This window comes from Budorcas taxicolor, chromosome 15, assembly GCF_023091745.1.
Source record: "Budorcas taxicolor isolate Tak-1 chromosome 15, Takin1.1, whole genome shotgun sequence".
NCBI lineage: Eukaryota > Metazoa > Chordata > Mammalia > Artiodactyla > Bovidae > Budorcas > Budorcas taxicolor.
Genome location: NC_068924.1, coordinates 52,210,082 through 52,236,666, shown reverse-complemented (window position 1 = coordinate 52,236,666; position 26,585 = coordinate 52,210,082). Strand labels below are relative to the sequence as shown.

The following is a 26,585-nucleotide window of genomic DNA, read 5'->3' as shown; positions in this document are numbered from 1 at the left end:
GTAAGTCAGTTCTACAACAAAATGATCAGCCTCAGGTCCAAATCCATCCATCGTTTTACTTCATTTCCCATCATTAAGGCCTTCATTCCCAGGACATCACGATAGAAATGCTGTTAGGAAATGGTTTTCCACTTTGAACATGAAGTGCAGAACCCTGCAAGTCACCATGACCTCCTACAGTACCCACCCCTCACACGTACAGTGCCACACCACCCACAGATGATCCCAGCACAGTAGTCCCAGTGGCACTTTAAAAATTAGAAGCTTGTGCATCCATAATTGTCTCATTTTTTAATCTAAATTGGTAAAATGGTATACTACCCAATGATAGTAGACTACAGAAATAATTTGTGAGAGTTGTAGGACCTCTGGCCTCTGGGTGCTTCCTTAATCTTTCCCCTGTGCTCATTCACTTTAGTAGGATCACACTCTTTGCAATCAGGACTGTAACCTGCCAGGCTCCTCTGTCCATGGGATTCTCCACATAAGAATACTGGAGTGGGTTGCCATGCCCTCCTCCAGGGGAAGCTCCCAATACAGGGATAACAAAATTCTTTCCCCAATCAATGCAACAAGATGGAGGGCTGAGCACATTTTAATATTCTCCTTCTGCTTAAAACAACATGAAATGTCAGGAAACTTCTCTTTAATGGAACATATCTATAAAAGTACAGAAAAAAATAGCATGCCATTAGCAAACAAGATCACAAATATGCAGAAGATGGAACTAGTTTTCGCACTTAAAGGTGTGAAATTGCTAAATAAGCAATTCACACACACAAAAAAAGAAATGGCCAGTAAGCAAAAGATGCTCCTCCTCTCTAGTAATTCAGGAAATGTAAATGAAAACAATGAGATATTTCATTCAGGAGACAGCAAAATATTAAAAATAATGAAAAGGGACTCTTTTTTACTGTTGATGAGTTAGGTTGAAAAAGTCTTTTTAATATCCACCAAAATACAAAGTGTATATACCACTTGACCCACACTTTCACTTCTAGGAATCTAACTTAACATTTGCTCAGATATATTCATACATGTTTAGTGCAACATCTCTTCAAAATTGGGGAAAATGGGAAACAATTTAAATGATTAGTGGTTAAATGAATTATGTACGCCTCATCCACACCATGAAGTATCATTCGGTATGAAAAAAAGTACCTATAGGAAAGCACTTGCTTCCCATCCACACATACAAAAAAAATATACCATCAGATAAAAAAAAAACTGGCTACAGAATAGATCACATCTTTCCTCAAAACTCCTAGGTTCTTTGAAGTCTTTACCATTAGACTGTAATACTCACAACCCTTCTCTGTGGTAGTCACCTACTTTGCCTGTCAACTTCCCTTATTCACAGAAAACCTCAGCACCCAAGTTTCTGCCCAGCTGCTCCAGTGATCATTCCTGAAGATTTCAATAGCAGTATTTTCTCTCAGGTTCTTCACTTCCTTCTAGATAAATCTTTTCTTCCATCCTATTTCAGTTACCTCCTCCCATAATCATACCCCAAACTGTCATGTTCAATAACTAAAACTACGTCTCAGCATCCCATTTAAGCCTCTCACATTTAGACTACCACTTCTAGGTTTCCAGCTTCACTAATATGCTAGTCACCCTACTTTCATAATTCTTCATCACCATCAAAACTTCCAGCCCACCAACTCTACCACTCTCACTGTCCACCATGCCCTTCATGTTCTCAATTCCTTCCTCAACCAACCTTTTTAAAGTAACCACAGTCCAAAATTACAACTTCCTCGTATACACCTTCAGGTCCACTGCTTCACTCCCTCTGTCATACTTCTTAGCATACTTACGAATCCTGGCTAAACCCAACCCATTGCTTACTCCGTGTTCTAACTGGTCTTATTTCCATTTTTGTCCCATGAGGCAGAGACAGCTAGCTACCTACCCAGTATTCATTTTTTCATTTCTTACTAAAAGAATCCTAATTTTACTGAGGAAGCTAACGTACCCAGCTAAAACACTATGTTTCCCAGCTTTCCCGACAGCCACAGGGAGTCTGTGACACTGAACTACAAAATATAGGCGAAGTCACTGGGTGGGGCTTTGGAGAAAGCTCTTTAAAAGACCAAACTTAGCTGACATATGCCCTTCTGCCTTACCTTCTGTCTAGATGGAGTTCTAGAGAAGGATCAACTATCTCACACCACAAGGAGACAGGCACACTAAAAGATGTCTAAACAGAAAAACAAAAGGACCCTGAACCTCTGATGTCCTAGAGCTGCCTATCAGTCCTGGACAGTTTACCTCCAGCTTTTTTGTTACTTGAAAAAATAAAACTCCTAATTTATTTGAGTCATTATGTTGGGGTCTCTACTGCTCTGCTTAGTTGCTCAGTCGTGTCTTACTCTTTGTGACCCCATGGACTGCAGCCTGCCAGCCTTCTCAGTCCATGGGATTCTCCAGACAAGAATACTGGAGTGGGTTGCCATTTCTTCCTCCAGGGAATCTTCCCGACCCAAGGATCGAACCCAGGTCTCCTGCACTGCAGGTGAATTCTTTACCATCTGAGCCACCAGGAAAGCCCAAGAATACTGGAGTCTCTACTATTGATAGTAAGTACAATTCCTAATTCCTAGGCCCATTACAGTTTATTCCCCACAAGGCAAATAGAGACCGTTTAAAAGTATGAAAGTGAAAGTCACTCAGGCATGTCCGACTCTTTGTGACCCCATGGACTGGTCCACAGGATTCTCCAGGCCAGAATACTGGAATGGGTAGCCTTTCCCTTCTCCAGGGTATCTTCCCAACTGAGGGATAGAACCCAGGTCTCCATCATTGCAGGCGGCTTATTTACCAGCTGAGCCACAAGGGAAGGCCAAGAATACTGGAGTGGGTAGCCTATCCCTTCTCCAGTGGATCTCTCTGACCCAGGAATCGAACTGGGGTCTCCTGCATTGCAGGCAGATATAAGTCAGATCATATTACTGGCTTCCCATCACACTTGAAATAAACTTAGGGTCCTTACCAGGCAACTAGGTGGTCTCTGATATGGCCCTCCTCTCTCTCGCAACTCACATCATACCAAATCCCCATACCACACTTCCATCCACAACTTGTACACTCAGTTCCAGCCAAGTGAAGAAGTCGCTCAGTCGTGTCTGACTCTTGGCAACCCCATGGACTGTAGCCTATCAGGCTCCTCTGTCCATGGATTTTCCAGGCAAGAGTGCTGGAGTGGACTGCCATTTCCTTCTCCAGGGGATCTTCCCAACCCAGGAATCGAACCCGGGTCTCCCGCATTGTAGACAGATGCTTTACCGTTCCAGCCAAGGTGTTCCTTTAACAAGGAAAACCTGTTTCCATCTCAGGGCCTGTGTGTTTGCTGTTTCCTTTGCCGGGAATGCTCTTTCCTCACAACTTTACTTGGCTTGCTCCCTCACCTCTTCCAGGCAGCAACTCAAATGTTGCCTTCTCTGACATTTTCCCTGATCCCTGTATTAAAAACAGTCGTTTTGTGTCTCAAGTTTCCCTTCCACTCCCCTGTAACTCTTCCTACCTTGCTTTATTAATATATATTAAATACTTTTTTGCTTATTTACTGTTCATCTTTCCCACTAGAATGGAATCTCCCTGACAGCAAGAACCTTGGGTGTCTTTTTCAGCATCATATCCCTAGTACCTGGCACACAGTAAGGACATAATAAATATTTGCTGAATAAATGAATATACATCATGATCTCATTTATACTGAAAAAGACTAAAGCATATGTGAGTGTGTGTGTGTAAGTACATTAAAAATCTAGGATATACACTAAACAGTTGATGCTAGTTATCTCTGGGGAAGAGAGTGGAAAATAAAAAAAGAACTTTCACAGTTCGCTCTGCATATTTTTGCATGAAAAAGACAAAATTAGCTATAACACATAACAGGAAGAAAATTCTAAACATATTTAGAAATATAAACCTATTTATAGAATCATAAAATTTAGACACTCATATTAACCTCAGTAAGCATAACACTACACCATGGGTAGAAGGATCTATGATTAGCAAGCAAACATCTTTTAAAAGACCTAGAATCAGGGGAATAAAACTTCCTGATAACTTTTTTATAGCCTTTATAAAGGTTTTTACTGTCATTTAAACAAAATAATAAAGTATACTAAGCAAAGTGTATTGTACATCAAATTAGTAATGAGTTGTGTAGAATTAATTTCCATCACTTGCTCAGTAAAAACTTAAATATCTCCCTTTCCTAGGGATTCATCTAGATAATTATATATTTGTTTTGTTTCATAAAATAAGCATTCTAAAAGACATTTTTATCAAGTTCTCCATCCAAATGTCTAGTATCTTAATTTTTTTACTTTATGGAGGCATATTTTTACATGTTATATAATTCATCCATTTCAAATATATAATTCAATGATCTTTAGTAAATTTACCAAGTTGTGGAACATACCATAAATCAGTTTTAGAAACCTTTATCACTGCAATAAAATCTTCATGCCCATTTACTGTTAACCCCCATTCCCACCTCTACTCAATCAACATTAATCTACTGTCTCTATACTTTTGTCTATTCTATACATTTTCTATAAATAGAAACATACAATATGTGGTTTCTTTCATCTGATTTCTTTCACTGAGCATCTCTCCCAGGTTCATCTATTTGGTAGCACGTGTCAATGTTCCATTCCTTCTTGTTGCTGAATAGTATTCCACTGTATGGCTATGCCACAATGGTGGCATATCCGCTATAATTTGGTTCTACAACTTGGATTTCCATTTTCCAGATAATACAATGGGTGAAGGATAACTTGGGTACTTGGGGAAGGGGGGCAGGGAGACTCATGGCTAAATTTATTCAACACAATGACATAGGTGAGTGTTTTTCAATTCCAATCCAGTTTATACAGAATGAGATTGTCATGGCTTCACTCAATAACATTATGCTATCAGTCACTTTTAAAACTATTTTTTCTGTCCCTCCCTCCTAACAGGAACAAAAGGATAGTTCTCCCAGGTTTCTTTCTCTCTACTAAGGTTTATAAAAAATCTCTACACTTACTATGCCTTCTGCTTTACTTCTTTTTTCTACCTCTGAGTCCTTATTTTCTCATTATATTCAAGCTGATAGCTTTAAAATTTCCATATTCTCCAAATTTCTAAAAAGTTGCATTAAAACTAAATATCTGCATATTCTGGAATCCTATTTAAAAGAAATCTGTGGTTCTCTTCATGTAGCCCCTGAGAACAATTACTTTCTATGTAGAAAAAAGCTTTGTAACTGATTTAAAATGAAAAACAAAAAACTCACAGCTCTAATATAAAAGGAGCAAGTGGGTCCATGTCAACATTTGACACTCTCATTTAAAAGAAAAGATCAAATATATAGTAATTAAGCAGTCTTTTTTCTCTTCTCTTCTCTTTAACACGACCTTTCATTCAGCCTAAAATGCCACAATAATGTTATTGTCTTGCCTCTGCTTTATGATGATGTCCGATTCAGATTAAGTGGGTTATTTGTCTTTATAAAATATTAAACATTTACATGTAGAGTGATTATCTAACCATTATGATCTTAGGTAAGGGATGGTGGTTCAGGGAAAGGCTGGGGAAGGATAATACAAATCTTATACTTCTTATAACCAGACTTTTTGAAGTCTTAATTTTCCAAATGATTCCCAGACTATTAGCTTGAAAACATCAAAAATAAGATGATGTGGACACAGCTAAAAGCTTTCCCGATGGTAAATGTTCTCTAACTAGAAAATTATTCCACTACCCCTTTATCAGTCTAAGTTACAGTTCTTACAGAACACATGTAATTAGAGTAACCTTATAAGATAATGAAAAACAATACAAGCTATTATTATTAAAGGTTAAATGTTAGCTTTAATGCCAAGAACTCCTCTCCTGGTGGCCAGTTACCGTGGCAGGTGTATGATACGCTCTGTGAGCTACATTATCATCTGTTTGCTATAATGCAGACAGGTTCTATGTTATCAATTTTAAAATTCCCTATTAAATCTAAACTTCCACTAAGTACTCTCTATTGTCATTATTCCAATTTACTTTAAGAAAATAAATGGCATAATAATATGTATACTATACCTTTCTCAGGCTTTCATATTCCTCACGAAATTCCCCAGGCTTGCTTAATTTGATTGGTGCTCTGAATATAAACTCTGGAGAAATGAGAAAAGAAAACACATTTTAACAGAACTTTCTAGGAAGGAACCAAGATCTTGTCCTACATCATAAACCACAGAAAAATTGTGGTCATCTTCCCACAATTTGAAAGTTCAATCGTTCATTTAACCAATACTCATTAAAGGGTATAAACCAGGCACAGTCCTAAGCACTGGGGAGAAGCACTGAAAAAATAAAGTCCTTGCTATCGTGGAGCTTACAAAATTGTGGAGGGAAACAGACAAGTGTGTGTGTATAATACCGCTGATGGTACTCAGGGCTATGAAGGAAAACAACATGAGATGGAAGGAAAAAACAGTACGCAGAGTGGTCTGAAGGGTCTCACTGATAAAAGTAACATGGTAAAAGACCTCAAGGAAAACTATATTTAAAGCTCTTAGTTCGGGACTTCCCTGTCAGTCCAGTGAGTAAGACTCTGTGCTTCCACTGAAGGAGGTGCAGGTTTGACTCCTGACCCAGAAACTAAGATCCCGCACACTGTGCCACTGGCACGGCAAAAAGTTATTTACTTAATTTTTTTTTTAAGTTCTCAGTTAAATATTACCAACTGACATTTTTAAGCTAACGTTTTACTCATACTGTTTCTACTTCTTTTTCAACACTGCCAACCGATAAATATTTTCAGTAAATACCCTAGTTTTTTTTATCCTCAAAGCCTTCAGCAGTTTTGATCAGCCTATAGAATAAAGTCAAAACTCATCAATGTCTCTGAAGGTCTTCCAGAGACTGGTCACAACTTCATCTTTCTAAAGCACTGTCTCTCTCAACTCTTGACTACCTAATTACAATATATATGCCACATATTTCTAAACCTTTTATGTTGCTTTCTCGGCTGAAATTCTGTGTTCTTCTCTTCTCTATATATAGTTTTAAATCCGAGATTCCAGACCCACAAGAGGCACACAATACACATTGGTTATATAAAAAATAAAAATCCAACTCAGGAACAAATAAACGATAAGTCCTAAATGCTATAAAAAGGAAGGAGAAAACACACACTTCAGCCTTCTTACATGTACATGACACTTCTATACACCCCCATGTACATATTTAGTGACTTAAACATGGTATTTAAGACTTACTAATAACTCTACATCCATTCAGGTTGATAATATCTGTTGTAGAAAAGTGGGCTCCTCAAAAAGGTGACTTTCGTCCTTTTTCAGTTGTCTCAACTACTTTAGAAAGACTCATTTACACCAGAGAAATGTGGAAGATTCTTAGACAGAAACACTGGACCTAATGCAGATACGGAAAACAGGAACTTAAAGCTGTACCAAACAGGAGAGAATTATTAGACCCAGGGCTTGGGAGGAAAACATTCCATCACCTTCATCCACTTAAAAAATAAACTCCTGATGACTATCTTAATCATATCGCTTAAGAACATTTCTAATTATAGGCAAATAGTATTCAAAAGCAGGTGCTCTAAAAGAGCAGTGGAAAGGGAAGAGAAAAGCAAAACCCTTAAGACAAAAAAAAGGAAAATATTTTTAATCCATTTATGAAGAACTTATTCCTGAACAATATTTCATATACATTTTCTCAGTGAATCTTCACAGAAACTTTGCAAAGCAGGTATTAAAACCATTTTGCAAAAGGAAAATGAGGGGTTAATGACTTCCCCAAGACCACAGAACTAGTACATGGCAAAATTAAGAGAAAAAGAATTAAGGTATAAAGACGGAAACTATATATGATGAAAAAATGAACTCATCAAGAAGATACAATTATGAACTTGTATGAACCTACCACAGAACAAAACAATAAGACTATAAGAGAAACTAATAAATCCAAAATTATAGTAAAAAATTTTAACATATCCCAATTCAAAATAGATCAGGCAGAGCAAAGGTAATAAAAATACAGAAAAATTGAACAATAAAGTTAACAAACTTGATTATATATTTATGAATTCAATGAACAAAATATATATTCCTTAAAGCAACAAGGAACAATTAAACACACACTAGGTCTCAAAGAAGTTATAAAAATTTTCAAAGAATTCATATTATATAGACTTTGCTCTTGGATTTAACTGCCATTTTCCAAGCCAAGTTCTGTAGCTACCTGTCTGATAACTTTAGCTTACCCAATATTCTTTCTCAATAAATTCCTTTTCTGCCAGAGTAGACGTCTACTGATAACAACCACTGGGAGGGGAGTTTGGGAGAGAATGGATTCATGTATACGTATGGCTGTCCACCTGAAACTACCACAACATTGTTAATTAGCTCCAATATAAGTGGTTTAGTCGCTATGTCATGCCCAACTCTAGCGACCCCATGAACTATAGCCCACCAGGCTCCTCCATTCACGGGATTTTTTTCCAGGCAAGAATGCTGGAGTGAGTTGCCGTTTCCTTCTCCAAGGGATCTTCCCGACTCAGGAATCAAACTCTTGTCTCCTGCACTGCAGGAAGATTCTTTACCAACTGAGCTACCAGGGAAGCCAATATAAAATAAAAAGTTAAAAAAAAAACAAACTAACAACTACTGGCTGACTCTATTTTTCACATGGTACTATGAGATGATTCAGAAGCAAAACTCAAAACTGGTTAAGGAAAAAAAAGAGAGAGAAGACAAATCACTCCTAAGGATAAAAATGAGGACCAAATTAGAGGTATGAAGTGACTTTAAATCTCCAGTAACTATTAAAACAATATTACAATGAGTGATCTTACATATGAATTGTTTTGCATATCTACAAGTATATCCATAGATTAAGCTGCTGGAATCAGAACTGCTCTAAATCAAAGAATATGTGCTTCTGTAATTCTGGCAGACAATACCAAATCCCCCTTCATAAAGCCTGTACACACTTATAGTCCCCCCAGTGATGCATGAGACTGCAATTTCCTCACACCTTTGCCAGCACAATGAGTGCTGAAATTGTTTAGCTTTTCCAATCTAATTGGTGAAATTCTGCACCTTATGTGCTTAATGAATGAAACTGAGTACTTTTCATATATTTGAGTAATTTACATTTCCTTTGATATGAAAAGTATATACATTTCCTTTACTCTTGTTGGAGTTAACTTCTTCCAGATTTGTTAAAACTGTATGTAAGAAAAATTACCCTTGTGTCACATGAAGAGCAATACTTCTCTCAGTCTATCATCTGTCTTGACTTTGCTTACGGTGGTGATTTTTGTGCAGTTAAATTAATCAAACTTCTCCTTTATGACTTCTGCATTTTGCACCATATTTGGAAAGACCTTCCTCTGGCCAAAATATAGTAACAAATTCTATCACAGTTTCTTCTGGTACTAAGTGTAAGCCTTCTCATATCTACTTTTAAAAATTCTAAATCTATATTTTTACTTGGAAGCAACATAAGGAGCATACTCTTATTCAGGCTTTTAATAAGTCTACTATCCAACACAAGGGACCAAAAATACTTCAGTGATAGACTAATAAAAATGATTATAATTTTTACTTACTGTTAGGGAATTTGTTTTCTTTAAAACAATTCTTGATGGCATTTTGAAGAAAATGTCCAGAGAGCCTAACATCTTTATTATATAGTGTAAATAATACAAAATTAAAAGCCTGATCCCAAACTTAGAAGCTTCCAGAGTCTCAGATAAGTCAGTCTTAACTTCCTCTTCTAAAAATCAGAAAAATACCTACTACGACAGCCAAGTATGAGGATCAAATGAATATAATGAAAGTGAAAACACTTTGTGAACTATTTTCAGACAGTAGAGTGGCATGCAGTAGAATCTAATAACTATAAAACTGCCTCTGGTATTGACGAGATTAAGAAATGGTAGTTTGGTCTTGTTTATTTGCAAGTACAACTTAAGAGAAACGAAGATAATTACCCAACAGCTTTGATACATTTATTATATGAAAAGTTAAATTCACTTTGGGATACTTACTAAGAAATCTCAAAGTTCATATATAAGGCCAAGTAAGCACTCAGCATACTGACAAAATATTACTATGCCTTGACTTGACTCATTTGAGGGTAAACGGTAATGACAAGGGTAGGATTAATTTCTACTCACCAAGATTAGTACTGATATAGATTATCTTACTGTTGGATTAAGATTAATGAATCGATGCTTTATAAAGATAAAAAATGCTAAACAGTCACTTTTTGCAACTTCTCCCAACAGAACTGTGCTTCATTAACTGGCATCATGCCCAAAAGTTCAAAAAATTACACAGTCAACAAAGTAATTCTTGAATACAAAAACAGTTAAGCATAAAAGGTCATGAACTGGTCCAATGTGACATTAACTTAAATATTTAAGCCTTTTCCTATTTTAAAAATGCCCTCTAGAAATGTCAACAAGGCAAAAATAATTTTTTTCTTCCCTACTGGCTTGCAACAAGAACATATTAGGTTCTGACACCTGCTCTGTCAGTTAAGTGAGAGTATCTAGATATATCAAAGATTCTCTTTGCCTTGGTCTCATCTATCAAATGGAAATTAAAATACTGGCCAAATCTACTTCACAGGAATGCAGAGGATCACATTTAGTAGTAGCAGTAATCAATGAAGAATCCCTATAATAGAAGCAGCTAACATTTAATAAGAGCATCACATGCTAAATGCTACATACATATACACACACACAATGCAGAAAAGACAACAATAGCAGGCCTAACTGCCTATCTTAAGGCTTGAGTACAGGGTTAGCCCTTAACTGGTGGCTAGGAAGATTTTCGGAGAGTTCTCAGGCACCCCGATTAGGTACAGGCTCACTGTTACCTAACTGTCTGCATAAACTATGTAGTTATGCTGAATACCTTTTTTCCTGATGGGATTCTGGAATTCTGAAACATGTTAGGCAGACAGTCCCTATATGATCAGCCCCTAATAAAAACTTTGGGCAATAAGCCTCTAAGAAGCTTCCCTGGTTCGCACCATTTAACACGTGCAGACACAACTTGTTGCTGGGGGAAATAAGCATGTCCTGTGAGACTCAACTGAGAGAGAACTCTAGAAGCTTAAGCCTAGTTTCCCCTGGACTCTGTCCAATGTTCCTTTTCCCTTTGCTGATTTTAATCTGTATCCTTTCACTGCAATGAATCACAGCCACAACTGGGACTATATGCTGGGTCCTGGGGGCACTGCTAGTGAATCATCAAGCCTGCGGGGGGCGAGGGGGCAGTGTCTTGGAGCCCTCCTGAGACACATACACACAAGGCATGGATTAAAATCAGATCTCAGTTTCTGCTGGAGAAATGAGATTAACTTCTAGAGTGAATGATTCAGCACAGGCTTATCTGGCTTTATGGTGCTTCACTTTCTTACACTTGACAGGTATCGTGGTTTTTACAAATTGAAGGTTTATGACCACCTTGTTATGGTCAGATGATGATGAGTATTTTTAAATTAAGGTATGTACATTGTTTTTTAAACCATGATGCTACCGCCCACTTAACAGACTACAGTGTAGTATAAAATGAACTTTTATGTGCACTGGAAAACCAAAAACTTTGGTTTTATTGCTTTATTGCAGTATTCACTTTATTATGGTGGTCTGGAACCAAATTCTCAGCATCTCCAAGGTATGCCTGTAATAATATTCTTATCTCATTTTCATTTACTACTCAATAGGTTTCTCTAAATTCTGAAACACTCTATTATATAATGGGTAAAAGTGCTATTAGGATTTAAACTTACATAAGTGTAGCTATAATATCAAAATAATTTCTTAGAAGCCTTATGAAATATGGTTTCAATCCACCTGGACTGTTATGAGAAATGAAGCAGGAAAAAAGGTCAGAGAAATGAAAATCTCCTCTTTTAAATCAAAGTCATTTACAATGCCTCTTAAAGGTTACTGGAGAACATGTATACACTTAACATTTTAATTATACTAAGATATTTATCAATCATGATTAAACTTTCAGGTTCCCTGAATTTTAGTACAGAAAGAACACTAATTTAACAACAAAAAAATAGTTCCTATCTGCTGATGTGGGACTTAACTTTTCTTAATTTTCTCTTTACTTCCCTCTACCTTTCTAGAGTCGTATGAACTCCCTCCACTCCAAAAGCTGAAACTGTGGTTGCAATGCCTGCAATACTATCAAAAAAGGAGAGCAACAGGAGAAAATCTACATGATTTGGTAAGGTGATGCCTTTTTCGATAAAATATAAAAGACATGATTCATAAGATAAGTAATTCATAAGACAGACTTCATTAAAATTAAAAATTTCTGCTCTGCGAAAGACAATGAGAAGAAAAGCCACAGACTTGAAGAAAACATTTGCAACAGACGTATTTGATATAAGACTGTTATCCAAAATAAACAAAGAACATCAAAACTTAATCAGAAAACCACCTGATTTTTTTTTAATGGGCAAAGACCTTAACAGACACCTCATCAAAGGTTTAATGTAAAGAAGATGTATCAAACAAGCAAATGAAAAAAAAAAAAAAAAGCCCAACATCACATCATTAGAGAATTACAAATTAAAACAAGATGCTGCTACACAATGTTATGCCTCAGCAGGTAAAAAATCCACCTGCAATGCTGGAGACACAGGAGATGCAGGTTCAGTCCCTAGGTCAGGATAATTCCTTGGGTCAGGAAGATCTCCTGGAGGAGGGAATGGCAACCCACTCCAGTATTCTTGCCTGCAGAATCCCATGGACTGAGGAGCCTGACGGACACAGTCCAAAGGGTCACAAAGAGTCTAAGCACGCATACACACACTACATCCCTAATTAGAAGCGCTAAAATCCAAATCTCTGACAATACCAAATGTTGGTGAGGATGTGGAGCAACAAGAATTCTCATTCATTGCTGGTAGGAATTCAAAATGAAAGAGTCACTTTGGAAGGCAATCTGGCAATTTCTTACAAAACTAAACATACTTTTACCGTGTGTGTGTTTTTGTGTGTGTGTGTGTAGGTTACTTCAGTCATGTCCGTTTTGTGACCCTATGGACTTATAACCCATCTGGCTCCTCCGCCCATGGAGTTCTCCAAGTAAGAATACTGGAGTGGGTTGCAATACAATCCAGCAATTGCACGCCTTGATATCTACCTAAATGAGTTAAAAACTTACATCCACACAAAAACCTGTGAATAACTGTTGATAGTACTTTTGTCATAACTGCCAAACCTTGGAAGCAACCAAAATATCCTTCAGTAAGTAAATGGATAAATAAACTGAGGTGCATACTGTGAAATTATTAATAATCAAAGAAAACTCAGCCAAAATTAGAGTAGGGTCAGGCCTGTAGGGGGAGTGCTCATATCCCTCTGTATCTGTCAGTTACTCCAAATAGGAAGAGCTATAAGGAGTACGTCAAGGCTGTATATTGTCACCCTGCTTATTTAACTTAAATGCAGAGTACATCATGAGAAATGCTGGACTGGAAGAAACACAAGCTGGAATCAAGATTGCCGGGAGAAATATCAATAACCTCAGATATGCAGATGACACCACCCTTATGACAGAAAGTGAAGAGGAACTAAAAAGCCTCTTGATGAAAGTGATAGAGAAGAGTGAAAAAGTTGGCTTAAAGCTCAACATTCAGAAATGAAGATCAAGGCATCTGGTCCCATCACTTCATGGCAAATAGATAGGGAAACAGTGGAAACAGTGTCAGACTTTTTATTTTGGGGGGCTCCAAAATCACTGCAGATGGTGACTGCAGCCATGAAATTAAAAGACGCTTACTCCTTGGAAGGAAAGTTATGACCAACCTAAATAGCATATTCAAAAGCAGAGACATTACTTTGCCGAATAAGATCCATCTAGTCAAGGCTATGGTTTTTCCTGTGGTCATGTATGGATGTGAGAGTTGGACTGTGAAGAAGGCTGAGCGCCGAAGAATTGATGCTTTTGAACTGTGGTGTTGGAGAAGACTTGAGAGTCCCTTGGACTGCAAGGAGATCCAACCAGTCCATTCTGAAGGAGATCAACCCTGGGATTTCTTTGGAAGGAATGATGCTAAAGCTGAAACTCCAGTACTTTGGCCACCTCATGCGAAGAGTTGACTCATTGGAAAAGACTCTGATGCTGGGAGGGATTGGGGGCAGGAGGACAAGAGGACGACCCAGGATGAGATGGCTGGATGGCATCACAGACTTGATGGACGTGAGTCTGAGTGAACTCCGGGAGTTGGTGATGGACAGGGAGGCCTGGCGTGCTGTGATTCATGGGGCTGCAAAGAGTCAGACACGACTGAGCGACTGAACTGATACACCTGTATCTGTGACAGAAAGGTGTTGCTTACTTTACTATCTAGCAAGAAGAAAACTTCCTTCCACCGAAGATCAACTCTACCAATCAGACATGCAGCAGCTCAACCGATGAGAAGCCTCCATACTTTGTACTCCCAGCTTCCTCCATGGACTCTTTGGCTATTACAGCCCTTCCCAACATTCCTCTTTTCCCTGTAAAAGCAAATTCCCCTTCCTTGTTCTCTGGATTTGCCTCCAGTCTGCCATAGTTTGCATATCTTGAATTTCAATTTTTCTGGCTATTCCCAAATAAACTCACTTTTGCTGGTAAAATAACTGTCTATTATATTTGAAAGCTGATAATCCAGACAATGGAATATTATTCAGTGCTTGAAAAAAAATGAACTTTAGACACTCATGAAAGAAATTCGAGATGACCCTAACAGATGGAAGGATATACCAGGTTCTTGGATTGGTAGAAATCAATACTCTCAAAATAATATACTACTGAAGGCAATTTACAGATTCAGTGCAATCCCTATCAAATTACCAATGGCATTTTTTCACAGAATTAGAACAAAAAATTCTAAAATTTATATGGAAACACAAAAGACCCCAAATAATCCAAGCAATCCTGAGAAATAAAACAGAGCTGGAGGAATCTGACTCCCTGACCTCAGACTATACTACAAAGCTACAGTAATCAAAACGGTCTGGTACAGCTGCAAAAACAGAAATACAGATCAACAGAACAGGACAGAAAGCCCAGAAACAAACTCACACACCCAGCTAATCTATGACAAAGAAGGTAAGACTATACAACAGAGAAAACAGTCTCTTCAGTAAGTAGTGCTGGGAAAACTATAAAGCTCTATGTTAAAAAAAATGAAATTAGAACACTAACACCATATAAAAAATAAACTAAAAATGTATTAAAGACCTAAATATAAGGCTGGACACTATGAAACTCTCAGAGGAACATACAGACAGAACGCTCCTTGACATAAATCACAGCAATATCTTTTTTGATCCACTTCCTTGAGTAAGTTAAACTAAGGAATTTGAGGGATTTATGAGGTGTTACTGTACATCCATCCTTGGTAACAAAGCTACCATTCTGGTGAGTGATAGTGATAATGGGGGTAGCTATGTATGTGTGGGGGCAGGGATCATGTGGGATAGCTCTGCACGTTCCTCTCACTTTTGCTGTAAAACTAAAACTGCTCTAAGAAATAAATTTGAGGGCAGGGGAAGCACAGCAACAAGATGTCAAAAGAACCAGAAAAGGCAACATCACCCTCCTTAATCCAGAGAAATTAGTCCCAAATCCCACCAATCCCTCCACCAGAACCTACTGGGATTTTCCAAGTGTTTCAGTAGCACAGAAACAACCACTCACCCTTCCTTCATCTCACAGAAAAGAAATACTAGAAACTATTTCAGGTGTCACTGAATGTTGAGTATCTTAGTATTTATGAATCCAGTGGTGGAAATACTTTTTAATGCCTGTCCTCTGACAATCACAGTTGACCCTGGAACAACACACGCTTGAACTGCACAGGTCCACTTATACACAGATTTTTTTTTTTTTTTCAATAAATACCTACTACAGAATCATATGATCTGAGGTTGAATCCAAGGTTGGCTGAATCCACTTATCCATCATAAAGCTACATATAGATTTTCAACTGTGCAGGGGGGTCGGTGACTCTAATCCTCGCAAAGTTCAAGGGCCAACTGCACCATGCATAAAAGGAAGAGAAACTCTGTAAGGCTATAATACCCTAAGAATGCCAAACACCTATAGTCAATGACCAAAGCTGAGTACTGCTTTCAGTCTAATGTGAACTGTAGGAGCAGCTGTACTTCCTTGATGGTCCTTCCTGAAAAGGATCTTCTCTAGGGTGGTGTGACTGGTTATTAATAAAGGCAAACAAACAAAACAAACTGTAAGACTGGTATCTTGCTAACTGTACCAAACCCTCAGGAATAAAGTGTCATTGTCAAAGCATCCACACTCAATACAAAATCAGAAAAAGAACCTCTCTGAACTATACTCAGAAGACACTACCCCAATAACTCTCAAGTCCAAAGATACCTATGCTTGAGTTTTTATCCCTGTAGGTTCAGTTTCTTATCGATGCAGCAAAATGAAAAAGAATAAAAAGAACTCTAGCCTTAAAGAGTCCCAAAATCTAGATCCTAATCTGGACACTCCCACTTACTGGTTATTTGTCCTTGGGCAAATAAAAAAATCTCTTTGCTAATTTCCATCTCTGTCTCCACCACCAGCATCATTCTGATGACTGGCAGTTATGTAGTATTTTCACTATGCCAGGTCCATTTCTAAGCACTCTATGTATTTTTAACTCATCTAATCTTCATAATGACCCAATGGGGAGATGCTATTATCCCTATTCTACAGACAGAGAAACTGAAGCACAGAGCATATAATTTGCCCAAAGCCTCACTGCTGTAAGTGAAAGAGCTATGATTTAAACTCAGGCAATCTAGCTCCAGTATCAGTGATTTTATCCATTATTCTTCATTACCTCTTAAACATTAAAAAAAAAAGAAAATGGGGGAAAAAAGCTGAACAATCCTATATAACAATGGGCAAAAGGACATGTACAGGCAGTAGATGTATTTTTATAGAAAAAAATAAATTCAGATGACATATTAAAATATGCTCAATTTCACTCAAGATATTAAAAACTTTTAATTTTTACTATTTTATTATGCATTTTTGGCTGCACTGGGTCTTGGCTGCTGCACGTGGGGGCTACTCTCCAATTGCTATGTGTGGACTTCTTATTCTGGTAGCTTCTCCTGTTGCAGAGCACGGGCTCTAAGGTGCTCGAGCTTCAGTAGCTGCAGCCCATGGGCTCTAGAGTGTGTGGGCTTCAGTAGGTGCGGTCCTTAGGTTTAGCTGCCCCAGGGCACATGGAATCTTCCTAGACCGGGAATCAAACCCAAGACCCCTGCGTTGGCAGGTGGATTCTTAACCATTGGACCGCCAGAGAAGTCCTATTAAAAACTTCTGAAACAAAATACTTTTATGTATTAGATTCACATATATAAAAAAATTTGATAAAGACCAGAGTTAGCATGGGTATTCATTATCTTAATGATAATACATATGTACAAAGATATAGAACAAGAATATCCCCTGCAGATCAATCACAATGCTACAGAGTGGAGACAACCTAAATGTCCTTCCATTTCAGACTAACTGAATAAGTTATCAGTGTCTGGCATACAGTGGATCCTTCTCTGTACTGTCTGATTTTATTCCCGGTCTGGTCTCTTGGTTTACATAGTAATTTTTTTTAGAATGTCATCTACTGTGCAATGAAAAACTATAAAGGCTGTGGATGATATTATACTCCTATAAAAGATTCACCATGTTCTGTGACTGGCAGTCAGACTCAGAGTAAATCACTCCACAATCCAATCAGGACATGAGCTGATTCAAGGCTGGCTGCAGGCTTTGTAAAGCTTGAAAACATCTATCCTAGTTGGTAGCCCTCCCAGTCTAGGTTATTTACCAAGACTGCCTTCCTGGAAGGGTCCTGAACTCTTTTCTCCTCAACGATGAAGAAATGCTGAGACCACTTTGCTTTTCGTTAGCCTTCTGTGGAGCTTTTTAGCCTTTTACCCTGTACCAAGACTTTGCCTCAACAGAAAAAAGGCAGGTGGAGAGGCTGTGGAGGTGGGGAGATGCACCCCCCTTCTCTCTGGGATTTCGGCCTCTCAAGTTCTGGTTAACTTGGCAGCCCTGAACTATAATTTTTGTATCCCTAGCCCCATGAAGAAAGCTCTGCTGGATTTTTTGCTTCTTAATAGCAACTCTCCCTTTGCCAAGAATCCACAAAAGTCTGAAGTCCTGGCTGCCTTGGCAACTTACCAATGCCTTCATATAGATCTTTTCTTTTTTTTTAAGTCAGGCTTTTCTAGTTATTCTCAGCAGGAGTTTTGGTCTGCGACAGTCTGCTCCATCATAGCCAGAAGCAAAATCTACACTCTTTATAAGCAGTGGAGAAGACAAAGTTTTTATCATGAAACCACAAACCATTACTAAAGAGGGAATAAGCGATGAGGGAGAAGACAAAAGGAGAGAATATTCTTTAGAGAAAGTCAAGAAAGGAATCCAAAAAAGGTAGGAATACATATGGGCAAGTCCTAGAGAAACTTACAATCTTACAAGGGAATAAAAAAACATATGTGAGTGAAACTACTACAGAATGTCTGAGAGTTATAAAACTGGACAGCTAAGTGCTGCATGAGGTAAAGGTGCACAACAGCAAAAGGAGGCAATGCATCAACATCCATCTTCTACAACAAAATTGACATAAGTGCAGAGATGCACAGGAAACAAGAGGCCATTATCCATATTAATCTCAAGGTTACCTGCTTATACTACCCACCAAACTTCTGAATTACCCTCAATAAGGAGAAACTTTAATGTTAAGTTAAGCATTCCATTTAGAAGTAGGAAGGTGGAAACAAGGGGAGTGAACCACAAACATGTTCTAAAACAAAACTAAAGTGCTTTCCATTTTATCTGAATTTTCAGTTTACCCCTTCTAACTCTCCAAGAATGCAGATGACAGTCAAGTGGCAACTGTCTTAAACTAATGCCACTGCTTGTTTACCTACTTGCCCAAGACAGTAACAATTTACAGTAGGCAATATGAAGTGTTTACCTGGAAAGAAGAGGAAGTACAGAGAGAAAGAATTAAAAGCTAATAAAATGTTCATGCCAGATTTTAAGGCTGCTTACCTAAGTACCATAATTAACACTACAGAGCACTACTCTAATAACTTAAAGCCATGTTTTAAAACTATCCTTGGCAAAGAATTAATAAGATCAAAGGTCACTGCTCACACACCAAGAAGTTAAAAGATGTTTATAATTTTTGACCTAATAATTTCATTTTGTCAACAAAGGTCTGTCTAGTCAAGGCTATGGTTTTTCCAATAGTCATGTATGGATGTGAGAGTTGGACTATAAGGAAAGCTGAGCTTTGAAGAACTGATGCTTTTGAACAGTGGTATTGGAGAAGTTCTTGAGAGTCCCTTGGACTACAAGGAGATCCAACCAGTCCATCCTAAAGGAGACCAGTCCTGGGTGTTCCCTGGAAGGACTGATGCTGAAGCTGAAAAACTCCAATACTTTGGCCACCTGATGCAAAGAGCTGACTCATTTGAAAAGACCCTGATGCTGGGAAAGATTGAGGGCAGGAGGAGAAGGGGATGACAGAGGATGAGATGGCTGGATGGCATCACAGACGCAATGGACTTGGGTCTGGTTAGACTCCGGCAGTTGGTGATGGACAGGGAGGCCTGGCGTGCTGCGATTCATGGGGTCGCAAAGAGTCAGACACGACTGAGCAACTGAACTGAACTGAATAATTTCTAAGAATCTAAGAAAATAATCTAAAGTATAGAAAAACTTTACATAAGAAGATTTTCATTGCAACATTGTTCACAATTACAAAACAAAGACTGATTATAACCTAAATATCGAATACTGAAGGACTGACTAGGCTAATTATGCAAGTCGCTAGACTGAGTATGCCTTATAATTTCAAACAGGAACATTAAATATGGAAACAGCAATAACAAATGGAAAAGAAACAGCAATATAATTATAGAAGTCACAAAGGGAGAAGAAAATATTAGCGATAACATATCAAGTTATCATATGTTAAGTGTGTAAGAATAATGGAAACCATAATCAGAGATCAGGAAGTTAAAAAGGGAAGTGAGCAGTGAGGAAGAGGGAGGTCCCGTAGGAAGAGAAAATACACCAAAAAAAGGCACGAGACTCTTTCCCCAAAGCCCTTATTAATAGAGCTTATTAGCTAAGACAAAGTCATAAAAAGTTGTAAGAGATTTAAATAATTATAGAGACAATGACAGGTGCAAAGTCACAAAATGGAACAACTGCCAAACGCATCTTACAAGCAAACGCTGCAACAGCTATCTGTAGGAGCAAGAGACCAAAGCCTGGGAAGGAGAGGCAAGGCTTTGGGAAGGTGGAATGAAGCTGAGTCTAACTGGTAAAACTCAGATCAGTTAGAAGATGGAGGAAGAGCAATTCATGTGAACAACAAAGCATGACCAAGAGTGTGATAACACTATTGAATTGCACACTTGAAAGGTTAAGATGGTAAGTTTCAAGTTATGTGTTTATTAACACAATTTTAATTTTTTTAAGCATGAAAGCTGGATAGTAAATAAATATGTTCTACTCGAGCAGAAAGTTTATATAGGAGAGTGGTATAGGCCAGAAAGGGTAGGTTGAGGCCAAATTAGGTTAAGAAATCTAAACTCATCCTGTCAACAACAAGGATCATACTACCATGTTTAATATTATTAATATAGTAAAACTATTAATAAACAAGAAAACCTCAGTTATCCAGCATGCTTGGGGAACACAATGTTCCTTAAGTTTATGGGGTAACAATGCCAAATTTGGGCAGGATCTTCCCCATACACAGTTACAGCACTTCACCATCCACACATGTCTGCCTGGTAACTTCCATAAGTAGAAAGATCCCAGGCTGTGGAGACCTACCAGACTCCACACTTACCAATGTGCACTCAGCACAACACAACTTGTCTAGCCCTCAGTTTCCCCAATCCTCAAATAAATTGTTATAAATGATTAAATGACATGATTTAAAGTAATGCTTTGTACAATGTTGGATATACAACTGATAATTATTAAATGTTAGATACTTCCTTAAAAGGAAAAATTCTACTTAATCTTTTCAGGGATAGCAATTTCTCAGAATTGTAGGAAAGTATAACGAATTTATGAAAAAAACGGCATCAGAGATTTTTTTCCTCTATATATGCTCATTAACTTTTAATGAAAATTAACAATAAATTTTCAAATTCCAAGTTGTATCTTGCTTCCTTAGTTTAAAAAATTAACATGATTTGTAACTCAGTCTGGAAGGAATAATAAAGGAGTCTTAGCAGCCTAAGGCTTTGTAGACTCATGGCCAGATAGTAAATACCCAGTTTTGCAGACCAAGACACCTGCTCAATTCTACCAGTGCACCATGAAAGCCGTCATAGGCAATATAAACAAGTATGGCTGTGTTACAATAAAAATTTACAAAATAAGCAGGAGGCTGGATCTTGCCTGCTGAATGTAATTTCCTAACCCTGGTGCTATAGATTCAATGCTGTGTCCCCCACAAAATTCACACATTGAAACCGAATCCCCAACATGATGGTGTTTGGTGATAAGGTCTTGGAAAGTGAATAGGTCATGAGGGCAAAAAGCTCTCATGAAAGGTTAGGGTGCTTTTACAAGAGACCCCAGTGAGCTCCTCTGCCCCTTCCACCAAGTAAGGACACAGCAAGAAGACAGCCCTCTATGAACCAGGGGGCAGGCCCTCAAGAGACACTGAGTCTACCAGTCTTGATTTTTGACTGCCACACTCTAGAACGAAGAAATAAATTTCTGTTGTTTATAAGCCACCTAGTCCATGGTATTCTGTTGTCACAACCCACATAGATCAACACATCTGGACTAGAGAAAGACAAAGTAAGAGAGTAGAATTTGCAAAAGCAGGTATTAAGTAACAGTAGAGTCGAAGTGTGAAGGGCGGAGTCAAAACGTAAAATCCCTTGTTGAATCCAGCAGCGGCCCAAACAGTAACGCAGAGCAAGGCAGCCCACACTGGGTCAGCACAGTCAGAGCACAAGGCACACAATACAAGGGGCCACAAAAGCAGACGTAGGTACAGGAATGCTGCAGAGACGAAGGTCCTGCAGATCAAGACCATGTGGCCGTCTCCATCACTATATCCACAACCACACTGGTAAACATGCCTTTGGGCTTAATTTCCACTCTTAGAGTGTAGGATGTGGAACCATATCAACCTGCATTCAAATCTACCATCCACTGGATTTGTATCTACCAGTATTTACCCTTGTGAAGCCTGTTTCTTCATCCATAAAATGGGAGTAATACCTACCTAACAGTAATACCTGCCTTATCATCTAATCTTCCAGTACTTTCTTGGTACAGACTCTAACTGACCTGTCTTTAAGACTCTTTCTATCTATCTCCAATACTGCTTTCCTAGTTCTTTACAGAGATCTGACCCTATCATCCTCCTACTTAATAACTTTCATTGGCTTCCCTCTGCCTCCAAGATTTATAAACAAGACCAAGACTATCACTCCCGCCACATTTCCACATCCCAATAGTCTCCCCTTCCCAGTCTTCACACAATCACTGCTCCCAGATATGCCAGACCCAGTCTCTCTCTGACTGTACATATGACACTTTCTCTTCCCACAGTGTTTTTTCTCTTTTTCACTATAATTAGTTCAAAGCCCTGTTTATTGATCTCTCTTCTGTAGGCCCTCGCAACATTCTGCACTTAACTAAGTACTGGCAGGATTTATTATCTGTGTTATAATTACTTGTTTCTGCCTCTGATTCCTCAAACTAGGAGATTTTCTTGAACCCATGGGGATGATCTCTAGGTATAGTACATATAAAATAGCAATTTAAATTTTTTTGTTGTTGACTGAACCAGTGATAAAGTGCTTTAATGCCAGGACCACTTTGTACGAAGTTCTTTTAAAGAATTTGTTGTCTGAAAGATCAATTTGTAAAGTTTTTCTTTATAATGAAGGCAAAGGTAAACTTTTGAACCTGCGTCTCATATGTCTCCTGCTTTGGCAGGTGGATTTTTACCACCAGCGCGACCTGGGAAGCCCAGGTAAACTTCAGTAAAGTTAAAGTCAACTTCAAATTAACAGAGCTCAGTCTTTTGAGGTTTTACCATAATAGTTTTACAGAAACAAACACTAGATGGAACATAAGAAAAATGGCAAGACGTCAGTAAAGGGAAAATAGTTCCACTGCTATTTAGAAAAATAAAAACCAAAACTGGATAAAAGTTGTCTTGAAGCTGAAAATTTTAATTGTACACACCTCTGATGAGGAAGACTGGCTTAATAGCAATTCATGAAAAAAAAAAAAAAAAAAGAAGTTCTATTGCCTACAATTTCAGGATATGCAAGGCCAATGCAACTTTTGGCAGTATTAATAAGAATTTAGCATCCTAGAGCTTCCCTGGTGGCTCAATGGTAAAGATTCTGTCTGCCAACGTAGGAGATACAGGTTTGATCCTTGGTCTGCGAAGATCCCACATGTTGCAGAGCAACTAAGACCGCACGTCACAACTACTGAACCTGTGCCCTAGAGCTCAGGCACCGCAATTACTGAGCCCATGTGCCCTCAAGCCTAGAGCCCGTGCTCCACAAAAGAAGCCACGGCAACAAGAAGCCCAGGCACCACAACTAGAGAGTAGCCTCCACTTGCCACAACTAGAGAAAGGCTCATGCAGCAACGAAGACCAAAAACAGCCAAAAATATAATAAGTAAAATTATTTTAAAAATAAAAAATAGAACCAGTTGTTATATGATTTTTTTAAAAAAAGAATTTAATGGAGTATTACTCAGCCATTAAAAAGAATACATTTAAATCAGTTCTAATGAGATGGATGAAACTGGAGCCTATTATACAGAGTGAAGTAAGCCAGAAAGAAAAACACCAATACAGTATACTAACGCATATATATGGAATTTAGAAAGATGGTAATGATAACCCTGTATACGAGACAGCAAGAGACACAGATGTACAGAACAGTCTTTTGGACTCTGTGGGAGAGGGACAGGGTGGAATGATTTGGGAGAATGGCATTGAAACATGTATAATATCATATATGAAATGAATCGCCAGTCCAGTTTCGATGCATGATACTGGATGCTTGGGGCTGGTGCACTGGGACGACCCAGAGGGATGGTACAGGGAGGGAGTAGGGAGGGGGGTTCAGGATGGGGAACACGTGTATATCTGTGGCGGATTCATGTCAATGTATGGCAAAACCAATACAATATTGTAAAGTAATTAACCTCCAATTAAAATAAATAAATTTATATTAAAAAAAACAAACAAAAATAAATAAACAAAATCAATTCTGATTCCTCCCCAAAAAAAGAATTTAGCATCCAGATGGAGAAACAGTAAACCCCACTACTTTTTTTCTTTTGCACTGGTCAGGCATTATTTAAAGCATGAGGGTCAATTCTAAGTGGCATTTTTAAAGATGAGCAGAAGGGTAAAGGAATCATGATATATAATCAAAAATATTTTAAAGGATTTTTTAAGAACTTTTTAATGTATTAAACGTTTACTGAGTATCTAACACAGTCTAGGTACCATGTTAAGTGCCGAATACACAAAAGACATAGTCCCTGACCTCAAAGAATTCAGTGTAATGCCAGAGACAGACACACAAACAAGGAACTGAAATCCAGTGACATGACCAATACACATACTTGCATGGTGGCACAAAGGAAGGTAATCAACTCCTTTATGAGAAAAAATTCAGAGTACTTGTTTCACCTGAGTATAACCTGACAGAAGGAAGGAAGAATACTCAAGGCAGACAAAAGGTCAAAAAGGTTTCAAAAAGCATTCTATATTACAAGAACTCTAAGTAATGTAGTGAAAGTGAAGTTGCTCAGTCGTGTTCGACTCTCTGCGACCCCGTGGACTGTACCCCACCAGGCTCCTCTGTCCATGGGATTCTTCAGGCAAGAATACTGGAGTGGGTTGCCATTTCCTTCTCCAGGGGATCTTCCCGAACCAGGGACTGAACCCAGCTCTCCTGCATTGCAGGCAGACACTTTAACCTCTGAGCCACCAGGGAAGACAAGTAATGTAGTATGACCAGAATATGGGAAAGGAAGATAGAAGACTAGAGGGATGAATTTGAGAAATTTAACCTAAAAATTTAGATGGACACAATCCTGGCCTTTAAATATCTGAATACCGAAACTAAAGAAGAATGTCTTGATTCACTGGAAACTTAACTTTCAAACACTGGAGAGTAATGAGTACAGAGTCACTGGTTTGGAGGAAATATCCCGATACATGTATAAGGTCTATCTGCCCCTGGTATTCTAGAACTCATCCCTAATTACTGATAGCAAACATCATTCCAGATGTTTTATTGGTCTTTCAGATTCCCTTTTTTGTGAAATGTCTATTCAAATTCTCTCACCATTTATCTAATGAGGTTTTTGTCATAATGATTTGTAGTTCTTCATATATTTTGGACATTAATCTTTGGTTGGTTATTACGTTGGAAATATCTTCTCCCATGCTGTGGTTCATCTCCCTACTTTATCTTTTATCACACGAAGTTTTTAATGTGACCAAATTATTAATCTTTTCCTTTATTCTGCATTTCTTATTTGTATAAAGAATTTTTCCTATCCCATTATAGATACTCTTAGTATATTCTAAGTTTTATAGCTTGACCTTTTGCTCTCCATTTGCTATTAACTTTTTGTGTATGGTGTGAGGTAAAGATTTTTTCTTATTCTCTATAAGCTAACCATCCACAACTGAAAATAACTTTGCCCCACTGATTTGTAATGCCACCTGTCATGTATCAAATTCAAATATATGAGGACATATTACTAGACTCTTCAATTACTTTTTTGGGCCTGTTAACTACTTTTTTGGGCCTGTTCAGTGTTCTTGGCCACTAATCATTTGTATTGACAAATTCCACTAAAAAAATTTTAAAAAACCCACTTATTCCAAGTGTTCTAGCTTTTACAGTTAATAAATGAACAATAAATACTATCAAATGCTGTTACGGTAAAGCGTCTGCCCACAATATGGGAGACCCGGGTTCAACCCCTGGGTTGGGAAGATCTCCTGGAGAAGGAAATGGCAACCCACTCCAGTACTCTTGCCTGGAAAATCCTATGGACGGAGGAGCTTGTTAGGCTACTGTCCACGGGGTCGCAAAGAGTCGGACATGACTGAGCAACTTCACCTCACTTCAAGCATCTACTGAAATGATCATATGGTTTCACTCTTAATTTATCAACATGGTAAATTACATTAGTCTTAATATTAAGCTGAACTCTCATTCCCAGAATACTACTACTTGATTGTGATTGTGACTGAAAATTAGACCACTAGCCTAGTGCAGATTTCACTTGGACTGGCCTCTTTTATTCCTTTCTATATTGTCTTTGTGTAATTTTGATATCACACTGTAAAAGCCCCCTGAAATGAGTCTAGAAACATTTTTTATTCTCTGGAATAGTCTGTACAAGGATCATCCATCTGTCTATATCTGAATAACCCATAAAACCACCTGTGCCTTGTGTTCCTTT

At 38.1% G+C, this 26,585-nt stretch overlaps 1 protein-coding gene across 1 annotated transcript in view; it reads right to left on the bottom strand.

Moving 5' to 3' along the window:
* The window catches only part of RNF169 (ring finger protein 169), a 92,947-nt gene that overhangs the window by 53,990 nt on the left and 12,372 nt on the right, over positions 1-26,585 (bottom strand). The window contains exon 2 of the mRNA XM_052652324.1: positions 6,088-6,161. Coding sequence (XP_052508284.1) covers positions 6,088-6,161 — 74 coding nt within the window. The remainder of the gene's footprint in view (positions 1-6,087; positions 6,162-26,585) is intronic.